At 31.0% G+C, this 24,795-nt stretch overlaps 1 protein-coding gene and 1 long non-coding RNA gene across 19 annotated transcripts in view; both read right to left on the bottom strand.

Annotated features, from left to right (window-relative positions):
- Positions 1-24,795, bottom strand: part of LOC123676324 (eukaryotic translation initiation factor 4E transporter-like) — a 209,863-nt gene that overhangs the window by 77,811 nt on the left and 107,257 nt on the right. For 8 of the 18 annotated variants that reach the window (XM_045612154.1, XM_045612155.1, XM_045612153.1 and 5 more), the window contains 2 exons: positions 4,793-5,029; positions 2,661-2,789 (listed from right to left, as the gene is read on the bottom strand). The exons of 2 other annotated variants lie outside the window; for them this stretch is intronic. In XM_045612154.1, the coding sequence (XP_045468110.1) occupies positions 2,661-2,789; positions 4,793-5,029 (366 nt within the window). The remainder of the gene's footprint in view (positions 1-2,660; positions 2,790-4,792; positions 5,030-24,795) is intronic. 8 more of the 18 variants (XM_045612168.1, XM_045612170.1, XM_045612169.1 and 5 more) reach the window with 1 other exon arrangement.
- Positions 13,812-14,657, bottom strand: LOC123676325. The gene is made up of 2 exons (XR_006746917.1): positions 13,956-14,657; positions 13,812-13,893 (listed from the first exon to the last, which is right to left on the bottom strand). It is a non-coding gene; the product is annotated as an uncharacterized LOC123676325 (long non-coding RNA).

The raw sequence follows: 24,795 nt of genomic DNA, 5'->3' as shown, positions 1-24,795 counted from the left end.
CGAAACTGCCTTGATTAGTGTAAACTTCTCTTGAAATCTGACAGTCTCCTCCGGAATCACCCTGTATATAGGGAGTATAGCACGGACTTGGAAAAAATTCAGTTGCTTTGTCTGTATGAAGTAAACATAATACACACATCGGAAAAGTCTAAGGATATTTCAGTATATCTCGCATGGTAAATCGCATATTGCTTTTATCTCAAGTTTTTTGCAGACTATCAATTGAAATCATCATGCGGAATGAATTTTGGTTGTATACATATGCTAGCCAAGAAAATATGGGAGATATGATAAAAATAAAAAAAATGAATGTCGCAGTTAAAATTTCTGTATTTGATTTTAATCATTTCATGCATTCGTTAGATCGATTTTGAGTTATAACATCGACAATATTTTTCTATCAACTTCTTTTTATTATGGAACGACATCATTTAACTTTGGAAGAGATGAATCGAGTGGTTGGTTTATTTGAAGGGGGCATGAGACAAGTCGATGCAGCTGAGCGAATGGGTGTTTCACAAAGTGTTATAAGTCGTTTGTGGAGGCGTTTCAGAACAACTGGAAATCCTGCCGAAAATCATCCAGGACGTGGACGTTGTACAACTGCTATTCAAGACAGATTTTTGGTTTTGACCGCCCGAAGGCAACCCACTATAACGGCTCCTGAGTTGGTTATGGAATTTCAACGGGCTCATAATTTGACCATTGGGCGAGATACTGTGAGGAATCGTCTTCATGAAGCCGATCTTCATTCCCGACGGCCCATTAGGTGTCCACCACTTTCCAGAGGAAATCGCGCTGCAAGATTGAATTGGTGTCGTGAGTTTCAAAATTGGGGTGTCAATGAGTGGTCCACAGTTTTATTCACAGATGAATCAAGATTCGGATATCATCCAGATTCTCGTCGAATAAGACTATGGAGACGATCTGGTAATTTAGAACGCTTGAGACACGTCCAGGAAGTACACCGTTATAGAGGTGGTACAATTATGGTGTGGGGAGGAATTTCCATTGGACGTAGAACAGAGCTCGTTTTTCCTGATGGTTTTCTAAGAGCTCAGCAATATTTGGAAAATATTCTGCAACCAATTGTACAACCTTATGCAGAAGCTGTTGGTGAAAACTTCCATTTGATGCATGACAATGCTCGTCCCCATACCGCTCGTATTGTGACACAATGGTTGGATAATGAGGGAATTGATGTTTTGCCATGGCCAGCACAATCTCCGGACCTGAATCCGATAGAACATGTATGGGACATGCTTCAAAGAAGGATTACGCCAAATATGGGAAACGTCCGAAATGTTTTAGAATTCAGGGAGCTTCTGACAGGTGAATGGACAAATTTAAATCAGGAAGACCTAAACAATCTGATTTTGTCTATGAATCGTAGGTGTAGAGCCGTAATTAATCAACGAGGAGGCCACACATTGTATTAAATGCCAAACTTGAATTGATTTTCCATAAAAAATTACTAAGAATAATTACTATGTTTTTCGCAATTTAGAGACTTCGATTTTTTTCAGTTTTTCACTTTTTCATTATAAAAATTTCGGTTTATTTGAAGTATATAAACAATTATTGAATACATCTATACATAATTTCCTCGAATTTTCTTTCATTTAACTCAAAACCAATCATTTCGAAGAATATCCTTAGACTTTTCCGATGTGTGTATAACATAATATAATTAACGTACCAAATATCATGAAAATATGATGGTTCGAAAGTTATGGGTAACTGAAGAAATTGACAAAATCAATAAAACACTGTATCTTGATTATAAAGAGATAGGCCCTATTTATCAATGAATCACCCTTTATGACTGTAAAATTTTATTGAACCTCTTATACCGGTTAATTGTTAATATTAGACCTAAAAATCATTTGAATAGTTAATGGCGTGAATCAAATAATGTCAGGAAAAGATAATCAGCGGTCTATGAATAACCACCGCCAAAATGTCGAAGGAGTCAAGGAAGCCATAGCATAAACAGGAAGGAGTCAAGGAAGCTATAGCAACTACAGATTGTCATACTCCGTCATATTCCGTAAATTCATAACTAAATGTATGTGGGTCAAATAAACATTTTAATTATTATTATTATCATTAAATATTCCAGAAAGGCCCGGTGCACATAAATAAGCTTGCGGGTACCTGATAGCGCTTCCCATGTGCCTTGCCCCATTATTCCAAAGGTTTTTCTACCTATATGGAGTGAAAACTACCGCGGCGTCTGGATTTCTTTGCAGGTCAAGTGCTCCGACCCAAAGTGCCAGTAAAAATGATCATATTTTCATTGAATAAAAGATAAAAGAAGGATAATAATGAAAGGCTAAATTAGGCTTGTTGAAAGGAAATAAACATTACATAATTTTTGGAAACACTGCCAAGGTATCGACATAAAACAAAAACTGTTTGTGTCCCACTTTTCGACAGATATCCTCAGTAATGAGAAGAAATTTTGTAGAATACAATTGGGATACAGATAGTTGTAAGAGTCATCTTCAGGACTATCAAAACAACGAAGCTTATTCAATCAAAGAAAAGCATTAGACCTGAGTTATGGTCGTAGTGGTTTTGATAGCTAGAAACTGTATTTGGAAATAATTCACATTGTAACTACTCATCCAACTCGGCAGATCTTGAAATAAACTTACGTTGTTTTGAGTGATACTGACTGTTCCACTGGTTGTTCTGCTGTTGAGGTTGTTGTTGCATTCTGGCTCCAACTACAGCTCTGCCCTGTTGAAACTTGTTAGCCTCTATGTTCTTGGAATCCTTATTTCCTACAGAATAAGTATCCTGAGTCATTTGTTTCCTATTTTTTCTTCTCGACAGATTTGGATCTACTTTCTACTTCATTATTTATATATAAATATAGGTTTCTATCATGAATATGTTGTCACATCCAATATTTTCAGTAGTGACAGAGATTGAGATTTCACAAGTCAAACGAAGTTTCCAATAAAAACAAACTTCTCTATTTCAGTCAAGTTTTGTGAAATATTGTCGAAATTCAGATTATACATCCTAGTGACTTTTATATTGTATCTTGGCAGTAGGTGTAACTATTACGAAAATTGACATATTACGGATTTTGAATTTGAATCATACATTTCGAATTTTGAAATGATTTATAAATACGCATTAAATTCGTGAAATATGTCAGACGAAATCGATTTAACACCACCAGAATTAAGAGAAATGCGAATAAAGTTGCAAATCATTTCACTTTATCTAAATCATCTTGTATTGACAATTTTTCACTTTATCTAAATCATATTGTATTGACAATTGACGCGTTGAAATTTGATCGGAAGTCAGTGTAAACAACCACAAATCGAAAAATATAACTGAAAACAGTGCTGTAATGAGTTAATTACAGCATTGTTTTTAGAATTGTAATGAACTCATTACGATACTGACATAGAGAAACAAATTTATCGCGATATATCTACGATGACTTTGAATTATTCACAGGAATAATTATATAGAGACTGGATGTAGTTAGTGAAAGAATGTCAACTAGATATTCGTTATAGGAAATATATAGGAAGTTATTGCATTGAGAAATTTTTATATTTGATGGGATAAATCTTAGGGCACTCCAAAAAAATTGCTGAAAGTTTTTCATATAAGATATCGTTTCTAAATTATTACCGCACCTAGGTTGTTGAATGCAGAGAAGAATGTTTTGATAAAAAATGCAATAACAGTAATTTCTTTCTCGTTACAACTAACATGATTTGTGGTATTGAGGGAGACAGGTAACACAGAACACTCTAGATCACAGATTTTCGAAGAATCAAATACAGATTTATTAGACGACACCACTCAAACCTAAACTGCCATAAATTTCTTCTTCATGCTATGCCAAAATTCTTGAAAATTCTCAAATCAATGAAAGGACAGAATATCATTGGAGAAAGTTTGTCTCATCAAATGATGAGACAACGTTAATTTTATAATCCACTTGACATTCTTCCATAAAATACTTCCATCCCTTTCATTTTCGGATATCTTTTACCTAAATCGATTCGAAATCATTAAAATCAAAGTCTATAGTTCATTCACAAGAAATTTTCACCTAAGTAAGCTCTCATACCGGAACACTAAGCAACTAGCAATGATAATGATATCACGTTGAGTCGGTATACGTAAGTCGCCATACAAATGAATTGGATATACATCAATACATACAGTCGATAATATTGCTTGTTGTCCGTTGGGTATTGCACTAGTGTACTAAAGTAATAAATTCCATTACACAACATTCGTACCAAAAACAACTGTCTTCAAAAAATTCAAGCCAGAAATCAGTTTTAACCGAAAATATTTTTTATTTTAGTTGGGGTCAACTGAATATTCACCGGATAAACTAGTTTATATACTAAATACAGCTTTAATCTACTCTTACTTTTTAAATATAGCTGTCACTTTATTTTGAAATGGCACGGCTCAATTTGGGAAATCTTGTTTACTATTTGATAAGTTTATATTCGAATTCTAGATGTAGATGTAGTTATCGAAGGTTTAATTTAATTTCAGATAACAGGAAGCAAAATATTATTCTAATCATGAATGCCTATACGTTACATATCATCGTGCCTCTTGCCTATCCTGTCCCCAAATTTTATAAACTATGTTATAAACAAAAAACAAAACATTGAACACAATACCCAAAATTAAGGAAAACATGTTCAAAACAATCCTGCTATTCTAAAACAGAACTCTTAAATGCATTCACTATGTTACAAATAAGCCACCACCTCCGCAACACCAAACTTACCATCCTCCTTATCAGCTGTCATTTTACGTAGAACCGAGGTGGGCGTGAATGCCAAAGGCGTCGGCGGGGACGATACATTCTTGTTTGTTGAACTGCTGTTGGGCATCTGCTGCATCTCCTGCTTCTTACGGAAGTTAACCTGCTGTTCTTCTAGTCTCTTTTTAATGAGCGCCCTCTGCAATATGCTCTGTGTATGTACTTGCAGCTCTCTTGGCGAGGGTATTCGCTGGTGCATCGCTGCAGATACATAAGGATGCGTTTGTTACCGGATCGTTTCAAATATTATTAATCAACTAAGAGGTATCACCCGAAATAACAATTATCGTATTTTAGAATAAATGCTTTAGAATTTCCATAATTTATTATGTCGTTTATTTTCATTTCATTAGTCTTCTTTTCAAACATCTTTCAGAAAATATCAATCCCCTGATGTTATGTGAAAATATACAATCAACATATACAGGGTGGTCCAGATTTTAGTACAATAATTTTGGCGTTGGATGAAAAAAAAACTTTAAGAGGGGTTCATACCACGTGACTTTCTCGTGATCTGCCAAAGTTTAACTACTCCGGTCTCCTCAGTGTTTTTGAGATCTCACCAATTTTCAGGTGGAGTAAAGCAATCTCAAACGTTCCTCTGATGTATCGTCTTTTCTACCACATGCAAGAATTGAAAATACGTTTTTACATGTTTAATTTTAGGAAAAACGCATTTTCAGCCTTCGACAAGAATTTTTGTAAAATATCGTTATGTGAAAATTCATAAAAAAATAATGTTTGTTGGAAAAGTTATATCATGCATATTATATTTTCCAAAAAAAAAAATAATCTAATTCTTTTTTTTTCGCCATTCCAAAAAATGTTTTAAAAAGTACTTTCCGCAAAAACGAACTTTTCATAATAATAGTGAAACTTCATATAAATCGATGGTCTTTAGCGTAAAATAAAGCGAACTAATTTTTGAACTGATTGTTGAAACGGTGTAGACCCCTCTCAAACATATATCCTAACAAACAGGGTGTGAAAAATTTTTTTTTACTTATAACTCTAGTATTATAACATTCATTGTTTCAATTTTTAGGTATTGAAGTCTGTGATGTTTCGAATAAAGCAAGTGTCTCCTGCCAAAATTATCCAATCATGTAGATATAGGAGTGCGATGATCTTTTCCTCATTGAAAATCAACACAACTGTCTCTTTTCTAAGAAATTGTTTCATTTCTGAAATCAACAGAACTAGAATTTACCATTTTCGAGATAACCGAGTAATTTTTTCATTAGTGATAAAAGAAAGTACAAAAAATAGTGTATCATGAAGCTTTCAGATGGCATTCAATTGAACATTTTAGAAAGAAAATTCATCAGACGTTCAAACAATAAAAAATATTCACAACATTTTTAATTGTTAGAGTCTTTCAGAAATCTGAAAGCGTTATAATACAATATGTCGATTTTTTGGAGGAAAAAGAAAGTGGACTCTTTATTCTATGCCAAGCTTTCGTATTTATTTATTTAATGCTTCTTCAGGGCTTCTACATAAAAGTACAATTATATTTTAGTTTAAAAACATTTTCACAGGTACAGTAAACAGAAATTAGCCAGATCATACTTATACATATTAAAATAATTTTCATGTCACCATTGTTTGTTTTTGGAATTCACAGGTTATGTTTCAGTCCTCTGTGATTTATATTCAACATCTTTTCTTCTTTGTTTTTTCAATCATCTAGGGGACCATCGTAAAAGGTTTAATATTTTGATATTTCCAATGGATAACTGTTTATGGAACTTGATTTGCTCGTATCAGTTTTCTTATTTATTACTTCTTCATTTTTATTTATCTCAATCATTTCATGGATAAGTCTCTTTTAATAATTTTTCTCAGTTTTTAAAACGTTTACACCTTCGAAATCTATACGGTGGTCCATTCAATGTGCATGTATAGCTAGAGCACATCTTTTTTTATATTTGGTTATATCCGATTTGTGTAGTGCTACTCTACTTTTAACCCATTGGGAGGTTTGTCCAATGTAATTACGTTTGCAATCTATACACTCTATTTAGTAGACAACGTTGCTTTTTAGAGGAGTTTGTATGGGGTCTTTTATTCTACTATATAAATTTCTAACTGTTTTTGGATTATACACTGCAATTTATACAGTCTCATCCTTGAATATATTTTTCAATTTTGTTGTTAAGTTATCAATATTCGGTTATGATGCAAAATGGATTCTCCTTGTATTTTGGTCTTGTATTTGTTGTGATGTTTGGTTTTCATTATTTGCATAGAGTAGTATATTCAACATGTTATTTGGATATGCATTTTGTTTCAGAGTTTCTATTAATTTTTTTATTCCATCTTGTTAGGATTCATGACATATTCTATTTATTCTAGTTTTCATTTGTTTAACAGTGTTTATTTTCACATTTATTCTCTGATTCGATAGAAAGTGGATGATTTTATTTGCATGTGTTTCTTTTCTGTGCCAACTTAGTTTTATTTTGTTATTGTGCCTGTGTGCTTTGGTATCTGAAAAAGGTACTGCTTGTTCGCTATTTTCCATTTCGATAGTAAATTGGAGATTTGGATTGGGAGTTGAAGCATTCAAGTGTAGTGTGGGTTTGATGTTCAGGTACTACCATTATAATGTCATCTACAAATTTTTTTACGAACAATATTCTGTATGGCAACTTAATTAAGCAAGAATCTAACAAATGATCCATTACATATTGTGCTAAAACATGGTTAAGTTTTGAACCCATTGCACAGCCAAACACTTGTAGGTAGACGTTTTGTCGAAAAGTGCAATAGTTGTTGTCTAGCACGAAGTCTATTATTTCCATGAACAATTCCATATCTATCGTCGTATGTTCCTTTATGGTATTTCATTTGAGTTTCAGAATATCAATTATTTCCTTTTTGTCCAAATTGCCAAACAAATTTACAACATCTAGGGAAATTAATCGGTATTGCTCTGGTATTTCAAAATCATTTACCTCCTGTGCAAACTGAAATGAATCCTTCACATAATATTGATTGTCTGAATTATAGGCAGTTTTAAGAATATCAGCTACAAATTTTGAAAGTGAAGTCATTGGACTGTTTATGCTGGATACTATCGGTCTTAATGGGTTTCCTTATGAATCTTTGGATTACCATATATTCTTGGGCCTACAGAATTGTATATTTTCATTTGTTTCGTCTGTTCTTCTGTTTTATGATTTTGTTGTTGTAGTTTTTTTTTATGTTACGTTACATTTATTCTGTATAGTTTGAGTGGGGTCTCTAGGAATTTGTTTTTGTTTGGCAATTTAGACTAAAAGGAAATAATTGATATTCTGAAACTTAAATGGAATACCATAAAGGAACATGCGACGATAGATATGGAATTGTTCATGGAAATAATAGACTTCTTGCTAGACAACAACTATTGCACTTTTCGACAAAACTTCTACCTACAAGTGTTTGGATGTGCAATGGGTTCAAAACTTACCCCAATTCAGCACAATATGTGATAGATAATTTTTTAGATTCTTGTTTAATTAAGTTGCCATACAGAATATTGTTCGTAAAAAAAAATTGTAGATGACATTATAATGGTAGTACCTGAACATCAAACCCACACTACACTTGAATGCTTCAACTCCCACTCAGAAAATCTCCAATTTACTATCGAAATGGAAAATAGCGAACAAGCAGTACCTTTCTCAGATACCAAAGCACACAGGCACAATAACAAAATAAAACTGAGTTGGCACAGAAAAGAAACACATGCAAATAAAATCATCCACTTTCTATCCAATCAGAGAATAAATGTGAAAATAAACACTGTTAAACAAATGAAAACTAGAATAAATAGAAGATGTCATGAATGCTTCAAACAAGATGGAATAAAAAAATTAATAGAAACTCTGAAACAAAATGCATATCCAAATAACATGTTGAATAAACTACTCTATGCAAATAATGAAAACCAAACATCACAATAATTCAAGACCAAAATACAAGGAGCGTCCATTTTGCATCATACCCGAATATTGACAACTTAACAACAAAATTGAAAAATATATTCAAGGATGATACTATGAAAATTGCATTGTATAATCCAAAAACAGTTAGAAATTTATATAGTAGAATAAAAGACCCCATACAAACTCCACTAAAAAGCAACGTTGTCTTCCAAATAGGGTGTATAGATTGCAAACGCAATTACATTGGACAAACCTCCCAATGAGTTAAAAGTAGAGTAGCACTACACAAATCGGATATAACCAAATATAAAGAAAGATGTGCTCTAGCTATACATGCACATAATATGGACCACCGTGTAGATTTCGAAGGTGTAAAAGTTTTGAAAACAGAAAAATATCAAAAGAGACTTATGCATGAAATGATTGAGATAAATAAAAATGGAGAAGTAATAAATAAGAAAACTGATACGAACAATTCAAGTTCCATATACAGTTATCTATTGGAAATATCAAAATATAAAAACTTTTACGATGGTCCCCTAGATCAATGAAAAACCAAAGAAGAAACACATTGAATATAAATCACACAGGACTGAAACATAACCTGTGAATTCCATAAATAAACAATGTAGACATGAAAATTATTTTATATATATATATATATATATATATATATAGATATATATATATATATATATATATATAATTATCTATCTATCTGTTGGATGCAGAAGGCCGTTGTACTGGGGACGGTTAACATCATCCGCCAGGTGCTTTACTCCTATTGAAGGTGACGACAGGATTTTTACCTTGGTGCTCCCACCCGGTTGATCCTATATAACCACGAAAGTGTGAAGGGGAAAAAAAAAAAAAAAAAAAATAATTATAACAGATAACAATGTTAGGATGTTTCGATCTAGGAAATTCAGTGATATAAAAGTGTATCACTGAATTTCCTAGATCGAAACATCCTAACATTGTAATCTATTAGATATATTGCGATCAATAATTTTCTTACGAATTATATATATATAATTATATAATTCGTAAGAAAATTATTGATCGCAATATATCTAATAGATAAGAATGTTAGGATGTTTCGATCTAGGAAATTCAGTGATACACTTTTATATCACTGAATTTCCTAGATCGAAACATCCTAACATTGTTATCTGTTATAATTATTTTTTTTTTTTTTTTTTTTCTTATCTATTATATATATGCATGATGCTAGTGACTTTAAAAATCTCACATTCGGTAAGTTCAATGTGTAAAAAAATATTTTAAATTGTTCATTGTGAAAATTATTGTACTTTCTTTTAGAAGCCCCGAAGAAGCATTAAAAAATGCGAAAGCTTGGCACAGAATAAAGAGTTCATCTTTTGATTTATTCCTCCAAACATTGAGTCGATAAACCCTTATCTCATTGATCTAAATATACCTGAGACTCTTAACTTCACGTATAATATATATATATATATATATATATATATATATATATATATATATATATATATATATATATATATATATATATATATATATATATATATATATATATATATTGTCTCCAGATAACAGTCGTACTATAAATATCGTGAATCTATTAAGGGAATTCGACTGATAAGAAGGATTTCGGTTTTACTCTTTATTCATACCAAGCTTTCGGAACTGATTGGTTCCTTCCTCAGGGTTACTACATTGAAATTGTATATATATATATATATATAGCAATTGAGTATGGTATGGTCTGCTAGGGCACAAATCTTATTTGAATTCTTGATGTCGCTCTTGTGTTGAGCAATCCTTCTCTTCAAAAGCTTCTCGCTCAACACAAGAGCGACATCAAGAATTCGAATAAGATTTGTGCCCTAGCAGACCATGCCCGGGACAAAGATCACCCAATGAATTATGATTCCACCAAAATCCTTGAAGTTAGTGGAAAGGAAAGATGTTTCTTAGAGATGTATCATATTAAACGCCAAACCTGTTCGATGAATTACAGAAGGGATGTAAACAATATTAGCTATTAAACGCCAAACCTGTTCGATGAATTACAGAAGGGATGTAAACAATATTAGCTCCATCTATACTTATTTGATTCATTATGACCAGTTTGGTGGGAGTGAATTGGATGGATCGAATAGAGGGAGAATTTCCACAAGTTCTGCAGTCGTAGGGATAACGTAAAAATGAATTCTGTGTTCCGGACTATTTCTATATATACAGGGTGAGTCTTTGACTTGTACATATATTTTAACCCAAGATTCCTGAGGTCAAAAGAATCACTTTTTTCTTTACCATTTTTTCCGATTCGGCCCGGTTAAAATGATACAGGCTGTTGAAAATCGTTAAAAAATGTGATTTTCGACTAGATCTCGTAAATATTTGTATCGAAGGAAATGATTTTTGAAATATAGCTTTTTTTTGATGTGATACATCTTATCCGAACACAAGATTCCATACACATTCTTTTGTTTCATTATTATGAACATAACATCCCATAAAAATACCAGAAATTCGAAGAAACCAACAAAAGTAATTTGAACGTTCATTGAAGAATATTTGGCTAATTTGAATTTCATCCTAGAGCATATGATTGACATACTTCCAAGAGGGACATAATTGTTTTAATGTGAAAACAAATTAGGTGAGTTTGAAGAAACTGGATATTCTACTGTGGATATTTAAATTGAATACTTCTCATTTATTTTCAATGCCAAAATCAAGATGAATTGAGTAGTAAAGTTGGCTATAATGTAGGTACACATTAGGAACAAATATGATTACAAGTGGAGTCTAACATTTTCCATTGATTACAGAGCCAAAATATTTTACATATTTTCATACTGATGGCTTCAAAAATATTGATGCATTTCAATATTTTTATGAGATAGTTGGAACAAATCAAATGCTTCATTTCATAACAAATATCTTAGAACAATAAAAGTGTAAACTGTAAATGAAAATTTTAGGTTAGAACATATATTATTCGAACCGAACTGCTGTGTTTATATTTGGCATCACTCGAAATTTGAAATTCAAACTTAAAACCACAGATTACTAAAGTCTGTGTTAGAACTTTCAGAGATGAATATTATTTATTTGAGATTTTAAGGTTAAAAGGCAATTCTTGTAAACAACGATATCATATAAATGAAATATAATGAATGAATGGATATGAGTATCAGAGCTAATACGAACTCAATTCGTTATATTATTATCGAAAATGAAATAGAAATCGAGAGAAGAATATTTAATCTTTAGCGTCAACGAAAATTGGAATAACTATTTTATTTTATTATAAACACTACTTTGTTCAACAAATGGAATGTTAAACGTGAGAAAACTTCAGTGTTCCGGTTTTCAGGGGTGAATTAGCTCATTTTGAAAATTTAAAATGGCTATATTTTTTTAACAGGGCCGAATCGGAAAAAATGGTAAATGAAAAAAGTATTTCTTTTGACCTCAGGAACGTCGAACACGACAAAATATTAGACGCGGTCCAATCCGGAACACACAAAGTTCAAATATTTCTTACCGCGGAAACCTATCCGAACATATATATATATATATATATATATATATATATATATATATATATATATATATATATATATATATATATATATATATATTGTTATGGATTTCCTCAAATGAAAAATTAGTAGTCATTGAGATTAATTAAAGTTGGAAATAATTCGAAATTTATATATATATGACTAAATGAATATCTAAGAAACCAACTGCGAATTTCGAATTATTTCCAATTTTACTTAATTTCAATGACTACTAATTTTTATTTAAGGAAATCCATAACAATATATCGGGTGTCCCAAACTCGATGGCCTATTAGACGTTTCTGGAAAACTAATCATAATTTTGAGCTGAAAATTTGCATATTGGGATCATGAACTTGGACAACGCAAATTCATCAAAACTCAAGATTTTCAAATTAGAACCTATATTTTTTAATTATTTCAGTCGATTCTACGTACTAATATAGTGGGGGTTACTTCAGCAAACCCTATACCTAAAATGAATACTTCAAGAGTTATCGGGGAAGAACTTCAAATGAGGAAAAACCGCTATTTATAACTGTGGGAATAACTGTCTGTTACTTCCGTAAAACACAGAAAGAAAATAAAATTCGATGTTTCCATAACTAAATTTGACATATCAAGAATTGTAATGAATTATTCGTAATTGAAAATTGTATTGGTTTATGGATTTCTCAACAACACCAACGAAAAATTAATTAAAATTCATGAAATGTAAAATTTAGTTATCCAAACATCGAATTTTATTTTCTTTCTGTGTTTTACGGAAGTAACAGACAGTTATTCCCACAGTTATAAATAGCGGTTTTTCCTCATTTGAAGTTATTCCCTGATAACTCTTGAAGTATTCATTTTAGGTATAGGGTTTGCTGAAGTAACCCCCACTATTTTTGTACGTAGAATCGACTGAGATAATAAAAAATATAGGTTCTAATTTGAAAATCTTGAGTTTTGATGAATTTGAGTTGTCCAAGTTCATGATCCTCTTATAAACACCCTGTACATTTTTGGTCCAAGACGAAAGCAGTCTTATAATACTACGTATTTGCGTAAACGAAACAAAACAATTTTTTTTGGAAAAATGCTTTTTCTGCTGAAATATTCAAAAAAATGTGAGTCCTCATGGCCCCCTTTTTTTCATAAGAATCCCAATAACTCATGAACCGTTGAATTTTTACCCAAGGTATGGCATATTGCCGAAATTGCCATCAGAAAAGCTATCTAATGATGCAATAATATACTGGGTGTGTCATTTGAAATAAAGAAGTAGTAGTCTGTTTCCGGTATAACCGGAAGTTGTAGAGATCTGAAAATATTTTAGGGAGAAAGATCATTGTCTCAAACCCCAATATGCAAATTTTCAGCTCAAAATTATGATTAGTTTTCCAGAAACGTCTAATAGGCCATCGAGTCTGGGACACCCGAAATAAATATATATATATATATATATATATATATATATAATATATACTATATAAGGGATATCGATCAGCAATTAACGAGATATATTTACTCTTTATTCATGTAAAGCCTAGCTTTCGAAGCTTATTTTGCTTCTTCCTCAGGGCAACTGTAAAATACAACAAAACACATCATCAACAATAAAACAAAAAACAGAGTACAACAACTTACTGAATGCGAGGTTAATCTCTAAGTCTAAGAAATGTACAAAATCAGACACAAGCATCAAACAGGGTAATATCAAATGATTATCAATTAAGAAACGCAATATCATAATACGCAATAAACAAAGTTAGGTTAAATGTCATTCATCAACTGGACCATCGAAAAATGGTCTGTTAGAAAATTCTATGAGATATGCATATATTGGACTTAATCTCTGCGTGTCCGTTTTTTTGTTAATTTTACTTTTTTGAGTTTGTATGTGGATCATTTCTAGTATACATCTTTTTTTATAATTTACATTTACATCTAAAATTTTTACGTTATTAAAATCAACACTGTGTGAGTACTTATTAGCATGAACAGATAATGCACATCTCAGGTTATTTGTTCTAATATCACTTTTATGTAAGTTCATGCGATTTCTAAGCCACTGAGAGGTTTGACCTACGTAGGTTTCATGACAGTCAGTACATTCCAGTTCGTACACCACATTCGATTTTATTTCTTTTGGTATAGGGTCCTTCAGTTTTGAATATAAATTTGCCACTTTCTTTTTGCACTGTGCTACTATTTTCACTTTTTTATTATAATCTTTAAAACAATTCTTAATTTTGTAGGTAAGGTAAGGGATGTTTCTATATTTCACAACTTCTGTTTCTCCCACCATATCAGGTTGTGTTTGACTTTCAGTCAAAGGCAACATTGAAGTAGAATATAGAAGTTTTTTCATTGTTTTAGGATAGGCATTCTCAACTAAAAGATCAAACATGAATAAAGAGTAAATATATCTCGTTAATTGCTGATCGATATCCCTTATATAGTATATATTATCATTTTCAACGATCATTATCTTGAACATTATATATATACATATATATATATATATATATATATATATATATATATATATATATATATATATATATATATATATATATATATATATATATATATGGAGGAGACATCTGTGACTACAATTGTAAAACAAAATCAAAATGAAATGAAAACTTCAATAACATATTTGTTAATGTAGATAGATAAACACAGATGGCAATTCAAGTGATAAATTGGAGAACTGCATTGTCAAGAATGACCACGGTCCGGCGTCCATGGTTTCGTACCCGCTGATGACGCGGTGGAAAAAAAAAATATATATACAGGGTGAGTCTTTGACTTGTACATATATTTTAACCGAAGATTCTTGAGGTCAAAAGAAACACTTTTTTCATTTACCATTTTTTCCGATTCGGCCCTGTTAAAAAGATATAGCCATTTTAAATTTTCATAATGAGCTAATCCACCCCTGGTAACCGGAACACTGAAGTTTTCGCGAGTATAAGATATACAATTTGAACCTTGGAAATAAGCTACTACATTGGAAAAGCATCATAAACTCACTTTAACATTCCATTTGTTGAACAAAGTAGTATTTATAATACAATAAATGAGTTATCCCAATTTCATTGACGATAAAGATTAAATGTTTTTCTGTTGATTTTCCATTTCATTTTCGATAATCATAACGAATTGAGCTCGCTACCACCCATATTAGCTTAGCTCTGATATTCATAATTTATATCCATTCATTTATTATATCGCCTTTATAATATATCGTTGTTTATTTCATTCCGTACAATTTAACCTCACATTCTCAAATAAATAATATTCATCTGAGTTCTAACACAGACTAACTAGTAATCTGTGCTAGTAGTCTGTGGTTTTAAGTTTGAACCCTAATTTCGGGTGTTGCAAATTTAAACACAGCAGTTCGAATAATCTATGTTCTAACCTAAAATATTTATTTACAGTGAGATTACACTGTTGTTGTTATTATGATATTTGATATTATATTAGCTATTAGCATGAAATGAAAATCATCGAAGATTTGAAGAATCCCAACAGAATAATGAAGTTCCATACATATTTTCGAGAAATTTAAAAACAATTTCCAAAATAATTGTGTGGATACAAAATAAATAAGTGTGCATTCTGATAGAAAGTAATTCCTTTATGAAATGAAGCATTTGATTTGCTCCAACTATCTCATAAAAATAAAAATAATGATCTGCTTCAATATTTTTGGAGCCATCAGTGTGAAAATATGGAAATGAAGTTTTATGGCTCTGTAATCAATGGAAAATGTTAGACTCCACTTGTAATCAAATTTGTTCTATAATATGTACCTACATTGTAGTCAACTCTACTACTTGATTCATCTTGATTTTGCCATTGAAAATAAATGAGAAGTATTCAATATAAATATCCACAGTTGAATAACCTGTTTCTTTCAACTCACCTATTTGTTTTCATATTAAAACAATTATGGCACTCTTGGAAGTATGTCAATCATATGCTCTAGGATGAATTTATGGAATAGCAAAAGAATAAAAGTATTTAATCTCAATCACATGAAAATTTGTCTAGTATGTACTTAGTGGTATGTTTCGGTGTGAGTTTGAATGACCCTCGAAGAATACAGTATTGTTCGATAGCAGCAGTCTTTAGTGGGATATTGACTGTTGTCATTATAATGGGAATATTTTGTGAAAACTTTTTTAAACATGGGCATTATGGGAAATCTGGACTTTTCAAAATAGAATGTTGATTTTAATGAAGTATCTTCTTATTATAAGAGCTGTGTCAAAGCTCAGTAATTTGTAATCAAATAGAAGAGTTGAGGTGAGCTCATTCAAATAACTTCATTTTCAAACTAAGTTGGCTAGTACTTCAATTCTAAAATCTGAGACATGACATCATAGTAAATATTCATTTCTGTGGATTTTTTTTCCACAACAGAACAGAGTTGCATTTAGCCAAAGTACCCAATTTTTCGAATTTCAAAGATAATTTTTTTTTTAAGATCAAGTTACTCGAAAACGGCGCTTTGTAGGAGAAAATATGAAGAATACTTTTATTTTTCAAATTAGCCAAATATTGTTCAATGAACGTTCAAATTACTTTTAAGAGTTGGGTTCTTCGAATTTCTGGTATTTTTATGTGATGTAATGTTCATAATGAAGAAACTGAAAGATGTGTAGGGAATCTTGTGTTCGGAGAAGATGTATCACATCAAGGAAAAGCTATATTCCAAAAATCTTTTCCTTCAATAGAACCATTTACGAGATATAGCTGAAAATCACATTTTTTTATCGATTTTCAACAGCCTGTATCTTTGTAACCGGGCCGAATCGGAAAAAACTGTAAAGGAAGAAAGTGTTTCTTTTGACCTCAGGAATCTTCGGTTGAAATATATGTACAAGTCAAAGACTCACCCTGTATATATATATATATATATATATATATATAAACTTCAAACTTATTTTTAAGAGTCTTTAGTGTATACTATGAACTATTGATAAGGGTCAAACGACTCGATTTTTTGGAGAATAAAAAGAAAACTCTTTATTCTTTGCCAAGCTTTCGAATTTATTCAATTCTTCTTCAGGGCTTCTGAAATGTCAAAGGATCAATGTAAACTGAATTAAGACAAATGTTTTGTAGTTTTGCAAGTTTCCTAAACATAACCTCACATTCTGTAAGTGAATTATTAACTAAGTTATTGTTAAACAGAAATGTGAAGGATTTGTATTGTATTTCAGAAGCCCTGAAGAAGATTTAAATAAATTCGAAAGCTTGGCAAGGAAAAAAGTTTTCTTTTTATTCTCAAAAAAAAAAAAATATATATATATATTTTTTTTTCCACCGCGTCATCCGCGGGTACGAAACCATGGACGCCGGACCGTGGTCAAGGCGTGCACAGACGCTATGGGCCTTGGAGAAATTTCCTGACAATTCTCGTTGTGCTCAAGATGATTTGTTTCTGTGAGCTAAATATCACATATATATATATATATATATATATATATATATATATATTTATATATATAATTTGTTGTTCATTTTCTTGTGCTTATCGATTTATAAAATTGTTTGAATAGTTTTCTTGGAATTTTTTAGCACAGGGTTCTTGACCAGTGAACAGTTATTTACTTTTTCATAAAATATATTTATTCCTACATATGTTTCGGCCACCAATGGCCTTTTTCAAGGAAAATACAACAATCTATTGAAATCTGTAAAATACAAACAGTGATAAATCTAAATTTATTTCAAAATTTTCTTTACACTTACTTCACTATTTTCGTCAAAATTACATTTAATAAGTAAATAATACAAGACAATTGGCATACATGAAACACAAACAAATTATATAGTCATGATTATGAACGTCAAATTTAATTTTTCAACTCAAGACAATATTACGACATCTGAATGAATCCATAAGAGCGAAATTTCTTATTTGGGTCTATAGTTGGATGTTGTCATTGTAGATGGAGTTACATGGAGAATTTTCTTGGGAATTGTTCTATTTTCTATTATTCTATCAAATTGCAGTATATTTGGGCAAATATTTTCGTATTTGTTTTATCGTTCATAGCCTCTTTATTTTTCTTGATATGAATCATCTCCAATATATTTCGAGTTTTGCTATTTTTTTAAGATGGAAAAATTTTCATAGTCCATTTTATGGTTCTCAGTTTGTTCGTGCTTTTTGAAAAAAAAAAGCAAAAAAAAAAACACCACCGCGCTCAAAAAGCACGAACAAACTGAGAAGCATAATATATAATGGACTTCGAAAATTTTTCCATGTTAGAAAAAGAAAAAATAGAACTTTTTTCCCTTGTATAATATATATATATATATATATATATATATATATATATATATATATATATATATACAGGGTGAGTCTTTGACTTGTACATATATTTTAACCCAAGATTCCTGAGGTCAAAAGAAACACTTTTTTCCTTTACCATTTTTTCCGATTCGGCCCGGTTAAAAAGATACAGGCTGTTGAAAATCGTTAAAAAAATGTGATTTTCGGCTATATCTCGTAAATGGTTGTATCGAAGGAAATGATTTTTGAAATATAGCTTTTTTTTGATGTGATACACCTTCTCCGAACACCAGATTCCATACACATTCTTCTGTTTCTTTGTTATGAACATAACATATCATAAAAATACCAGAAATTCGAAGAAACCAACTCTTAATAGTAATGTGAACGTTCATTGAAGAATATTTGGCTAATTTGAAAAATAAAAGTATTCTTCATATTTTCTCGTACAAAGCGCCGTTTTCGAATAACTTGATCTTAAAAAAAAAAAAATTATCTGTGAAATTCAAAAAATTGGGTACTTTGGCTGAATGCAACTCTGTTCTATTGTGGAAAAAAAAACTACAGAAATGAATATTTACTATGATGTCATGTTCTCAGATTTTAGAATTGAAGTACTAGCCAACTTAGTTTGAAAATGAAGTTATTTGAATAAGCTCACCTCAACTCCTCGATTTGATTAAAAATCACTGAGCTTTGGCACAGCTCTGATAATAAGAAGATACTTCACTAAAATCAACATTCTTTTTGAAAAGTCCAGATTATTCATAAAACCCATGTTTAAAAAAGTTTTCACAAAATAGTCCCATTATAATGACAACAATCAATATCCCACTAAAGACTGCTGCTATCGAACAATAATGTATTCTTCTTCGGCTCATTCAAACTCACATCGAAACATACCACTAGGACTAGGTACATACTAGACAAATTTTCATGTGATTGAGATTGAATACTTTTATTCTTTTGCTATTCCATAAATTCATCCTAAGAGCTTATGATTGACATACTTCCAAGAGGGCCATAATTGTTTTAATGTGAAAACAAATTAGGTGAGTTAAAAGAAACCAAATATTCTATTGTGGATATTTACATTGAATACTTCTCATTTATTTTCAATGCCAAAATCAAGATGAATTAAGTAGTAAAGTTGGCTATAATGTAGGTACACATTAACAACAAATTTGATTACAAGTGGAGTCTAACATTTTCCATTGATTACAGAGCCAGAATATTTTACATATTTCCATATTTTCATACTGATGGTTTCAAAAATATTGATGCATTTCAATATTTTTATGAGATAGTTGGAACAAATCAAATGCTTCATTTCATAACAAATATCTTATAACAATAACAGTGTAAACTGTAAATGAAAATTTTAGGTTAGAACATAGATTATTCGAACCGAACTGCTGTGTTTATATTTGGCATCACTCGAAATTTGAAATTCAAACTTAAAACCACAGATTACTATAGTCTGTGTTAGATCTTTCATAGATGAATATTATTTATTTGAGATTTTAAGGTTAATTTTTGCACGAAAAATAAACAACGATATCATATAAATGAAATATAATGAATGAATGGATATGAGTATCAGAGCTAATATGGATGGTAGCGAGTTCAATTCGTTATAATTATCGAAAATGAAATAGAAATCAAGAGAAGAATATTTAATCTTTAGCGTCAGCGAAATTGGAATAACTCATTTATTTTATTATAAACAGTATTTTGTTCAACAAATGGAATGTTAAACGTGAGTTTATGAGGGTTTTTCTAATTTAGTAGCTTATTTCCAAGGTTCAAAAGGTATATCTTATGCTTGAGAAAACTTCAGTGTTCCGGTTTTCAGGGGTGAATTAGCTCATTTTGAAAATTTAAAATGGCTATATCTTTTTAACAGGGCCGAATCGGAAAAAATGGTAAATGAAAAAAGTATTTCTTTTGACCTCAGGAACCTTCGGTTAAAATATATGTACAAGTCAAAGACTCACCCTGTATATATATATATATATATATATATATATATATATATAGCAGGTAAATAACATAATCAAAATATATATAGAACTATTTTTGATCTCCGGAACCTTCGGTTGAAATATATCTGCAAGTCCAAGACTCTTCCTGTATACTGAATATCTAGACGGTGGACGATTTTATCTATTAGATTTTTGGGATTCTACACATTCCAAAATAAACTCAGTATTGATAATCAAAAAGAAAAAGTGTTATCAATGTAAAAACTTCGAAGAAGTTGGATTAAAAGAAAATTTCACTCACCAGGCACTGTTAATGTGTTCGAATTGTTTGCCATTATTGGCGATACGCAAAAGGCTGCATGAAATTAAAGAGTTTATTATTTCTTAAGATAATGAGCATGCTATGATGAATAAGATGAAGATAAGATGGATCGGAGTGATGTATGAGATGGTGTATTATATTCTGCTCACTTGAATTTTGAAAAAGTCGTCACAGGGTTTTTCGAAAATTGCGTCAAACATTGTGATCAGAATTAGACCATAACTTTTGTTTTTCGAATTTAAACTATCTTTTTTTTTTAATGATGCGTAGGATTATTCTGAGAAAAATGATAATGTTCCTACATGTGTATGCTCCCCAAATTCAATAATTCTTAGTTATTTAGGATTTTCTGAATTTATGTCTCGTGTACAGCCAAATTCATAATACATGTTTCACAACAATACCTGTTTTCATAGAAGATAAACTATCCCAATAATTCGCAAATGACAGATCTAATTATTATTATCAACTGTAAAGAGAGTCTCTTAAAGACTTAGGTACAGAATTGTATTTGGGGTGTTTATTCAGCGGCTCTTCATTATCCAAGAGATTACTCAGATGTATTGCAGGCGTCTCACATAGAACATCTTGTAAATCTTATTTTAAATATTTCAATTTACTAACCTTGCCATCAATCGGCATCTTAGAATAAACGACGATTGTATTGTTGAATAGAGACTCATTTTCAGAAATACACTGATCAACAATTGCTAGGGATCACTTATGAACTTCTCTTCATTTGTATTTTTTTCAAGTTATCTCGTGAATATCTGTACAGTGCATCCCATTTTGGGTGAGACAGCCAGGTTTCTCGCTTGCTATTTAAGATAGAGCCTTGCGGTTTTCACGTTCCTGTCCTACTTTTTCGTGAAACTTAAGTTGGCCTAATCAGATTTTGCATAACTGTTTCCGTTCAAAAGATACAGGGTGATTTTGGAAATTGATACTTTTCGGACCCCTCCCTTATCTCCGAAGTTGTTAGAAATAATGCTGAGGTAAAAACTACGTCTCAATCAGAATTCTGCGTAGAATCCAGTGGCGTACTCAATTTTTTTTTTCGGGGTATGGTTTTGAAGATTCAACACAAACCTTATTTTTTTTAATGGAACACCCTATATATCATTACTTTGTTGAATTCGTTATTTTTTTCCCTTCGAAATGATGTATGATACTACATAGGTAGGATGTTCAGAAATGTTAAAAAAACACTAAAACATCAAATAATGATGATTTTTTGTTAATGAGCAATAGATTATCCATATGAAAAAAAGGATCAATTAGATAATTTTCATTTGTGATTTTTATTTATAGTAGAGTAAGCAAACAAAGATAATACACTCATCACTAACAATACAGAATTGAAGATTTTTTGTTGAAGTTTTTGTTATTTGGTAGAATTGAATATTTTTTTTTGAAGATTTGTCATTTTTCAGAATTGAAAATTTTTTGAAATTAATTTTTTTATAATTGAAATTGACATTTTCCATAATGACCATTTCATTCGTTCGGAAATAAAGTGGGTTATTATTATTATGAATGAATTTCATGTGCTTCACATCGAATACTTAGATGAATTCTGATTCGCTTCGAAATGGGTCAATACACCCATTTAATTTTTTTCATCATCAAATAACCTCTTTAGAATTTCCTCGTTTCTAACACTATCAAAATTAATAGAATTTGAAATATCTTTTCGAAGATCTTTTTTTTGTCATATTAATTAATATGAAGCAATTGATAATATTTGATTCTGTATTTCAGTATGTTTTGCACATCATTGAAATAATACCCACATATAATTTCTCATTCTTCAACTTTTTTCATAGATATAGTACCGTACTCTATTGTCCATCTAAAGATGAGGATAGACCCTCGTTAATTGATTTTGTTTCAACTATTTGAATTATTCTTTTCGAAAAATATTATTAATAATAATTGGCTTTATTCCCACAAATAAGATCAACACAAATAATTTTACAAAGAACCAAAAAACTTGAAAGTTTACAATTTTCTCTTTAGAAATGTATTCTTTTTATATTGTCATCCGGTTCTAAGGATGTACGTTTTTGTATTTATAGTCATGCATTTCGTGCTTCTTTAAAATTCCGTGTACTGAATTTTTGCATAAATTAGTTCATGTGCTGCATATCGAATAGATGAATTCTCAATCGCTACAAAAAATTTGTATCGTATTTTTGGAATATCTTTTCAGTCATGGGAGGTAAATGGGGCAAAGGTTCTACTTTTACTAATTTTAAAGACTAATAATTAGATCTGTCACTTGTGAATTTGTTTTCGTAAGTAATTGCACAAGTGCATCAAAATTACCGATTATTTTGCATGACAGCGTGTTGTCCCCTCCACCTTCGGTGTCGGGCTCTTTCTCCAAAAATGAAAATGACCAAATGCAGTTTTTCAAAGAAAACACGCTGGAATGCGAAATTATCCTGTCAATTTGATGGACGAGTGTAATTCGGGGGAATATTTTTCGAATAAATTGTTTACGTGGCAAAGTGACAGATTCCATAGATGCCATAGATTCGAACTGTGTAAGATGCACATAGAAAGGAAATATTCCTTTATATGTGCTGGGCTATTAAGGCCATCTATACAGCGAACATTTCATTTTTTACTCTATCGAATTCATAAACCACCACCAGACATGCACAACATCCACGACCTAGCCAGGATTCGAACCCGGTATCTTCGGCACCACAGTCAACTCTTCAGTCCACAGTACTACCGAGGTAGTCTCACTTGTGAATTATTGGGTTAATTTATCTTCCATGAATACAGGTATTGTTATGCAACCATAAAGTAATAAACATAGAGCAAGTATACGCAGTTTTTACATGTCCCGAGCATGGTTAGATTACGTTGTCGGATTGTGATATATTTTCAAATCCACAATTCAACTATATCATCATGAATGCATACTATATTGAATGAAATATGTTTATTTGAGTGATTCCCGATTAAATATGCAAATTTGAATCTTTTGAATCCTATATTTTTCCTAATTATTGAATTTATAATAAGCAGGATATTTATTATTTTCTGTATCTACCTCCAAGGTTTGGTCTCCTAGTGTCATCGGTTGTTTTACGTCGTTTGGCGTTTGAGTTTCTGATATATTAAGGTATTCATTTCAATATATTTTGAGTTAATATGAAACGTTGATTCACTATGGGATATAAGAAGTGCGTTCTTTGTAGAGAAACTCGCGAATTAAGTGAAAAATCGTATTACTGATATGTTTTCAATTCCGCGCGCTTCATGTCAAATTTGATAGTTCATGTTGGGTACAAAATTTGCTCACTGAAAATGAAATATGCTTCTTTTATCTAGGTTTATTACTCTGAGTATGGAACAGATTTTATGAAGTGAAGTCAAATGACTTCACGTAAGACATCAATTCGGGAAATCCTAAATAACTCAGAAATTATTGGATTGAGGAGCAGAAACATGTTAGAACACTATCATTATTTTTCTTCGTAGAATCCAACGCAGTCGTAAAAAGAAGAGATTTAATTTGAAAATAAATTGTGATCACAATTTCACAATTTTCAAAACAATATTTGAAACACTATGTGGCGAGTTTTGCAAAAATCAGGTGACCAATATCCCCACAATCTCCTACATGTGATAACGGTTCATGCTTAAGATATTGAGAATTGAAATAACGAACATACTGACCACGCATATATCCTTATTTTTTTCAGTTTTTTTTTTTGTATAGAAAGATATTCAGAATTGAATACTAGATCATATCAGAAACGAAAAAAAAAAAAAATTTTGGATACTTTTTTTCATTCAGTATATAAGAAACGTCTATAGCGCGTTTCTCACTGGAGCGAT

This window comes from Harmonia axyridis, chromosome 3 (genome assembly GCF_914767665.1).
Source record: "Harmonia axyridis chromosome 3, icHarAxyr1.1, whole genome shotgun sequence".
Lineage (NCBI taxonomy): Eukaryota > Metazoa > Arthropoda > Insecta > Coleoptera > Coccinellidae > Harmonia > Harmonia axyridis.
Note: the sequence above shows the minus strand (reverse complement) of the source record. Positions and strands in the feature narration are given on the sequence as shown.